Genomic DNA, 8,421 nt, shown 5'->3' with positions numbered 1-8,421 from the left:
TGTGGGGTGTTACAAGTTTATGTGTGTTTTTGACACTTATCTCTATATTAATTGATGCATAGTTTTAAATTTTGAGAAATAGTTTGATGTATCAGTAAATCATATTGAAGGAAAAATATGGAGAGAAAAAAAATTCTTCCTCTATCTCAATTTATATGACACAATTTTTTTATACCTCTCCCTAGGAGCTCCCACCCTTTTTTCTCCCTTGGTGACTTGAGCAAGCGAGTTCTGCTTACCATCCAAGAAACTCCCTCTTGTTTATGACATAACTTTTCATTTTAGTTAGTCTTAAAAAGTATGATACATTTTGTAAAGACCCAAGCTAGACCCTAGGTGCGACACGATGATTAGAATCTTGAGGGACCCAAAGCAAGCTTCTTGCCATATCATTTATGAGCATACATAAGGTAAATAAAGCTCAAACAAAGACACGGAAGCATAGTCTCAATAGAAGGGCAGTCTCAAAATGAGAAATATAAGACAACATAAACTCTTAACATCTAACATACCTCTACAAACAAGATGATGACATAAGACAAGCTCCTAACTCACCCATGAAAACATAAGAGGGTGAAATGACAAAGTCAAATAACGTAATGAAAATAAAGCTCTAGCCACCAATACACTATCACAAGCTTTAGCCACGAATGGGAGGATGGGTGAGATCAACAGACCCTACATTATGATACAATGTAGGCAAAAAGTATGTTTTAGTACATGAAATGCATTAAGTATGTGAGAAGACTGCATGAACAATAACATAGGACATAATCAATATGAAACATGGCATGTAAGACCAATATCTTTAAAATATGAGTACAAATATGAAAATATTAAAACATCACAACTCATTGGTCAATTCATCAACCATCTTTATCATGAGAACTTCGTTGTTTTTCTTTAACTGGTGTGGGAACCTTTAACCGACATATAAGGCCATGCGAGCTATTTCATGAAATCCAATGATCCCTACATCGATAAGGGGGAGGCTACTTGCCAAGCTAGACTCCGTCCAACATTATCATCATTAAGCGCTATATGTGGATTCACTAGTTAGGGCATATTGGCAAACCTACGATGATAACGTAGTTTAAGGAATTAGAGGTTGCTACTAAGGCTAAGTCGAGCCCCCACCTCAAGATCCTTTCGATGCTAAGTCAATATCCCACGGAATACATGTCATATCATAATCATAAATCATACCTGGCACCAATCATAAGCCTTTCATAATCATACTTCATAGAAACTTGTTCATAAGAATAACTCATTGTCCTATGGTTTATGTAATATGGGTGTAGGCCTTCCATCATTACGAATCCTTTTCATAGAAATATTATTAGGGTATTTAAATCACCATCATTCATAAAACATACTTGCATACTTGGGATTCATGATCATAGCTTATACTTGAAATTACGGTAAAAATATAAATACATGATTAATTTACTTAGAAATCATGACATTGAATTGAAAACATGCGTGATCATATACTTTATATCAATTGATACTCAATTCATGAGAATAATAACAATTGAATGCATAATTTAATCAATAGTCATAAAATATTTCATGAATAAGAAGACCGAATGCAATCATCATAAAATTAGGGATTTTTGAATAAAAATCATAGAGAAATTTAGGGGAAATCTTGGGATTCCATGGGTGAAAGGTACCCATGGATGAATTCCCACATGCCTTAGCCTTTAGAAGTCCTAACTTGAAGAAATTGAAGCTTGATCTTAAGGAAACTCTTAGAATTTACTTGAGGGAGAAGAGAGTCTTGAGAGGAAACTTTAGAGAGAAGATTTTGTGATTTGGGAATTATGGTGAGAATGAGAGGGTTAAGAGGGCTTAGGGTAGTTTAATAGGTTAGGATAAATTCCTAAAAGCGTCCACATTCATTAATGAGAATATAGGGAATGACCAAACTACCCCCAACTTAAAATTGGATTCGGGCACTTGAACGGACCTTCACCATGGCCCGTGATGGACAATACGAGCCGTGGTCACCATTGTGGTGATGGACTTGGTCTCTGAGAAAATTTGGGGTTGCAAGGGTTCCCGTCCACGAGACCCACCAAGGTTCGTGAAGGGCACTATGGCTCTGGTGGTGGGGGCGTGGTTAGTGGCAGAAAATGGGCGGGTTGGTCAAATTTGGGAGGGTTAAAATGGGTTGACAAAAATGGGCGGATTTACATATGGGTAAAAAATGGGTTGGGTAAAATATGGGTCGGATAAATTACAATCCTAACCCATTTTTATGATTTCCTAAAGCGAATTAGTGACTTACAAGGGGATGTAGCTTTAGGAAGAGGATTTAATTATGCCTCTCACTCAGTTGCTATAGTGTAAGAAAAATAATTCATCAATATAAGAATTTCAAGAAAGATTAGATTGTTTGGGTTGTTTAATTATTTTAATTAATTTTTTTATCCTTTTTATCTGTCACTTTTGCAACAACAAAAAATGTTAGAATATATATCATTTTACGAAATGAAGAAAGTATTTATTTTCTTCGATTTCATCCTTAATGATATGACAATTTTAAATGACCAATAAGAATAGTCAGATATATATACTATTTATTTAGCACTAGCATTATACTTTAGTTTTCACTTTATCAGTTATGCCTCAAAAGTAAGTATGTATGTATGTGTATATATATATATATATATATATATATATATTGGTTTATTTTTGTATCCTATATAACCACGATAGGCTGTGCGGGGTTTAAATTGAATATATAATATTTTTGAATAGGTAGTTTTAAAATGTTATAATTGTAATCGCAACAACGCAATTTCATATTTTTTAATCGTTGCAAGGTCAGCCTTTCCAATTTGCATAAAATGGTAGGCAGGATATCTTTCATCTTTGTAAAAATCTGGTCCGACAGAAATAAACTTAAGGACCAAAATATCTAAGCTGTGCTGTGGTATTCTGAAGGAACGCCAAGGGAAGTTACCTGGTAACAGGTTGTGACTGAAACGTCCAGTAAAAGTCTCGGCGGATACCCGGAGTATTTGAGGTCAAAGCAGGATATTATGGAGATGAATCTTGTAGGTAATTGATCCGAGGATATAATCCGGTAAAATCAATGTATCTGTTGGGAGTAGTTTTGAGAGAAAATAAATCTCTCATTATCTGTTCTTGATCTCCGATGGCTTGAAGTAGCTTATCGATTTTTTCTTTAGATCCCAAAGTAACTCCTTTTTAGGCAATTGGGGTCTAAAAGATAATTTTTTCATACTTATCTTGTCCCTCCGTAGTTGTCGAGGTATTATCATCCTTTTGTGCTTTTATCAGGCTATTAATAATATCATAAGAATCACTGCATTGTCCAATTTTGGACGTTATCTGGGCACATATGCTGATTAATTTGTCAGCAATCAGTTGAGGGCGCGCGCACACACACACGCATACACACACTTCATTTCCACCTTAAGTTTGTTGAGGGCAACATTTGTTTAATTATTGGAATATAATTTATGTGAAAAGATAAAATAAATTTATTTTTTATATGTCTGATTAATAAGAGTAATTGATAAAACTTGTAATTTAGTAAAAAAGAAAAGTAGATAAAATTGTGCAATAGAAAGGCTAACAGAGGTACAACTTTTCAACATATATATTTCCATTTTTTTACCATAAAACACATTACATAGAAAGATAATTAATATAACAGTAAAAAATAAACAAATAATATCTTAAGTTAAAAAGTGAGTAGCCTTTACATGGTGAAGGAGATTTAATTGTAATAATGGTTATGTCTAGTAAGTTTGGATACCCAATCTGAATAGAAGAAACCTATATTACCCATATTTTATCCATTTTCAGCGGGTTGAATATGGGTAGAGCCCATAGTGGACCCATTATTAAAAGTCACTCACCCAACCCATTTAAATATGGGCGAATTGGGCGGATTAGCAAAAAATGGGTTAGGATTGCTGACACTAGGTGTGGTGAGGCAGTCATTAGGGTTTGCAGGAGGGTCCACCACGACACAGATCGTGGTCCATGTCGTGAACTCCTTCCCTGCATATCTGAGTTTCAGGATCTTCCCCACGGCAGCTCATCACAGACAGTGGTGAGGAATACAACCTGTGATGGCCTTCGTGGTCCTCAACTGGTGACAAAAAGCGAAGTTTTTGGAAAAACTTCTTTTGAACCTCGTTTTTTGACTTTTCAACTTTTGAGGTTTTACACATTTTCACATTCAATAACAATTTAACTTTAAAATATGTTTATTAATAAAATAATTTATAATCACACAATATTTATAATTTATTACAAATCTTTCTTTCTTTCTAAAATTTCTCGCCAGATAAAAATACCACACATAAAATAATATTTTTTTCCTTACAAGTGAAACATCATTGTTTTTAGTAAGAGTGGAAAGTGAATGGAGGGAATCCTAAAAATTGATGTCTAATTTTACACTCTAGTTAAAGTAGGAAGCAAAGAAGCATCAAAGGGGTCACAGCTTAGGCATAGCGTCTTTGTCTACTAGCAGAAGTGTCGGTGTCGGTGGCTTCAACTGTATATTTCCCACCAAAAATTCCAGCTTCATATACTCCAAACTCCATTATTGCCATTGCCTCTCTGTCTCACCTACTTTCCTCTTCCTTTAATTTCTCTCCTTCCCTTCACAAACAAGCAGAGCAAACAAAGAGTTTGACAGTATGTACGGCAGGGATCCATGGGGAGGTTCATTAGAGATCAATGCAACAGATTCAGCAACTGATGATGATAGGAGCAGAAACTTACAAGATTTCGATAAAGCAGCTTTGTCAAGAAATCTAGATGAAACACAGCAAAGTTGGTTATTAGGTCCAACAGAACAGAAGAAGAAGAAATATGTAGATCTGGGTTGTGTTATTGTTAGTAGAAAAGTATTCAAATGGACTGTCGGTTGCATTATTGCAGCTGCACTCATTGCTGGATTTGTTACTCTTATTGTAAAAACTGTACCTAAACACCGACACCATAATCCTCCAGCAGATAATTACACTTTAGCTCTTCGTAAAGCCCTTATGTTCTTCAATGCACAGCGCTGTAAGTGTTTCCCCACAATTTTTCACAAGATTTTTAGTTATTTGATGAGTTTTTGATTTAATTATGTGTTGATTTTTGACAGCTGGGAAACTACCGAAGCATAATAATGTATCATGGAGGGGGAGTTCAGCTCTGCAGGATGGCAAATCGGATGATTCGACTACGTTTAAGAATTTGGTTGGGGGTTATTATGATGCAGGAGATGCCATAAAGTTTAATTTCCCTCAATCTTTTGCTCTTACTATGTTGAGTTGGAGTGTGATTGAGTATCCTGCTAAATATGAAGCTGCTGGAGAGCTCAATCATGTCAAGGATATTATTAAGTGGGGGACTGATTATCTCTTGAAAACGTTCAATTCGTCGGCGGATACCATTGATCGAATTGTTGCACAAGTAAATCACATTCATTTACATTGATTTAAGATTTTATAATTGTTCTCTTTTCATGGATTGATTGCACGTGTTTTGTTTCTCTCAATCTTAGAGAAAATGATCATTACATACTTGATCTCATATAAGGATTCATGCTCTGTTTTATAGGTGGGGAAAGGGGATACTTCAGGAGGGCCAGATCCCAATGATCATTATTGTTGGGTGCGTCCAGAAGACATTGATTATCCACGTCCTGTAACTGAATGTCATAGTTGCTCGGATCTTGCTGCCGAGATGGCTGCTGCTCTGGCTTCTGCTTCCATTGTTTTTAAGGATAACAAGGTCTACTCACAAAAGCTTGTTCATGGTGCTAGAACTCTCTTCAAGTTTGGCAGGGAACAGCGGGGCAGATATAGTAGCGGAAATGAAGCTGCAATTTTCTACAATTCTACTAGTTATTGGGATGAGTTTGTGTGGGGTGCATCCTGGCTGTATTATGCTACAGGAAATACTTCATATCTTCAGCTTGCTACAACTCCTGGTATCGCTAAACACGCTGGTGCCTTCTGGGGAGGTCCTGATTATGGCGTGTTCAGCTGGGATAATAAGCTTGCTGGATCACAAGTAAGAACATATAGCCTCTCTTTGAGTTTTAATTACAGGCAACATTTGTATGTATTTATTCGAGAGATCTATATTGTGTTGAAACAATGCTTTTTGATTTGTATTTAGGTGCTTCTAAGCCGTTTGAGATTGTTTTTGAGCCCTGGATATCCTTATGAAGAAATTTTGAGTACATTTCATAACCAGACAAGCATAGTCATGTGCTCCTTCTTGCCATTCTTCACTTCTTTTAACCGCACGAAAGGTAAGCATCTTCAATCTAGTTAAGTATGTAAAACGTTTTGCGGAGTTTGTGGAAAGTCAAATATTAATCGTTGAGCCTTTTGCAGGAGGGCTGATAGAATTAAACCATGGAAGGCCTCAGCCTCTTCAGTATGTAGTCAATGCTGCCTTCCTGGCTACCTTGTATAGTGACTATCTTGCAGCTGCTGACACCCCTGGATGGTATTGTGGTCCTAATTTCTACTCTACTGATGTCCTGCGTGAATTTGCACAGACTCAGGTAAATAAGACTCCCCTAGCTAAATTTTGATGTATGTTAAATCATTTCTGGCATTAACTCAGCTGTACTTCTTTGACTTTTAGATCGACTATATCCTTGGCAAGAACCCCAGAAAAATGAGTTATGTTGTGGGCTTTGGCAATCACTATCCAAAACGTGTCCACCATCGAGGTGCATCAGTTCCTAAGAACAAGGTCAAGTATAATTGTAAAGGAGGATGGAAGTGGAGGGATTCATCTAAGCCTAATCCGAATACTCTTGTTGGAGCCATGGTTGCTGGACCAGACAAGAATGATGGTTTCCATGATGTTCGTACTAATTACAATTATACTGAGCCAACACTTGCTGGAAATGCCGGTTTGGTTGCAGCCCTCGTAGCTCTATCCGGAGATAAAAGTGTTGGAATTGACAAGAACACGATATTCTCTGCAGTACCACCCATGTTCCCTACTCCACCACCTCCACCAGCTGCTTGGAAACCATAATTTGTTGATCATTGCTTTTATCAACCACCGTCTTGTGTGACCATAGATTCATTTTTTTCATAATGTGGTTGACATGGGATTCTGGCACCGAGAAGTTTGAAGCAATCCAACAAACAGGATGAGCACCTCGAATGTACAAGCTTTGAGCTCAGCCTGATCTAGAATCTAGATGTACAATTCCTTTTTGATGAAGTGCCCAACGGCGTGTCTGTTATTTGCAATGTATCAATATACACAGTTTGTATGTATGTAACAAACCAAACCAATGATATTCTCATTGTAAACTGGAACATGAATAGCCTCAATATTTGTTGGATAAGTTTTCAATAAATGTGCCCCAGTTATGTCAACTTTGCATTTTGTAGTGCAGTGTGCATGGAGTAATGGTATTGGACTAATGGCATTCTGTTTCTGTTTTTTGAAAATTATTTTGGATAATATGTTTTTCCTTGTTCTTACGAATGGGTTTGTTGTGTTGGCGTTACATTTATTGTTTCTTGTTGCCTCGACCTATTTGGTCTATTTCTAGATTTGTCATTGATTATTATTATTTTTATATCGTGGTTAGTCAATTACACTCTATTGTTTGTATGCAAATCACAAAGAATATTATATATATAATCACAAAAAAATATTGTTTGTATGTAAATCACAAAAAGTGATAAAGAAGTAGGGAAGGAATGCACTTCTGATTGGTTCTAGCCACCCTCAACCTTAATGAATGGACTAAAGATAATGTCAGGGTCTGTTCGCAACATCATTCCTCTATATACTTTTTGCTCAATAGATGAACCTGTTTCACCCAAGTCTAACTTGGTGTAGTGGCAATGGGGGTGCCGATCTCCCTGGCATCATCCATCTTGAATCTTTTGAGAAGTTCTTTCACATACTTTTGTTGATGAATCATCGTGTCAGTAGAAGTCTGCTTGATCAGCAATCCTAGAAAGAAATTCAGCTCACCCATCATGTTCATCTCAAATTCACCATTCATGAGACGGGCAAACTCCTGAGTCATCACTTCATTAATAGAGCCAAAGATGATCTCATCTACATATACCTGCACAATTAACAAATCTTTGCCATTTGCCTTCAAAAATAGTGTGTTATCAATTTTGCCTCTTGTATGTCCATGTTTCAACAGGAACGTTGAGAGCTTATTATACCAAGCTCGTGGAGTCTATTTCAAACCATACAATGCTTTGTCTAATTTATAGACATACTCAGAGAACTCAGAGCTTTCAAATCCAAGTGATTGCTTCACATATACTTCCTCCTTTTAAGTATCCATTCAAGAATGCACTCTTTACATCCATTTGATATATAATGAGTTCCTTAAAAGCAGCAAATGTAATAAGCAATCGAATAGCTTCAAGCCTT

At 36.5% G+C, this 8,421-nt stretch overlaps 1 protein-coding gene across 1 annotated transcript; it reads left to right on the top strand.

Moving 5' to 3' along the window:
- Positions 1–4,354: 4,354 nt before the first annotated feature.
- Positions 4,355–7,394, top strand: LOC129880362 (endoglucanase 25-like). The gene is made up of 6 exons (XM_055954352.1): positions 4,355–5,061; positions 5,144–5,454; positions 5,602–6,057; positions 6,166–6,301; positions 6,387–6,559; positions 6,643–7,394. The coding sequence occupies exons 1-6, from the start codon at positions 4,689–4,691 to the stop codon at positions 7,042–7,044; spliced, it is 1,851 nt and encodes a 616-aa protein (XP_055810327.1). The 5' UTR covers positions 4,355–4,688; the 3' UTR covers positions 7,045–7,394.
- Positions 7,395–8,421: the final 1,027 nt, after the last annotated feature.

This window comes from Solanum dulcamara, chromosome 2 (genome assembly GCF_947179165.1).
Source record: "Solanum dulcamara chromosome 2, daSolDulc1.2, whole genome shotgun sequence".
Taxonomy (NCBI): Eukaryota; Viridiplantae; Streptophyta; class Magnoliopsida; order Solanales; family Solanaceae; genus Solanum; species Solanum dulcamara.
The sequence above is the reverse complement of the archived record's forward strand: the minus strand, read 5'-3'. Positions and strand labels throughout refer to the sequence as shown.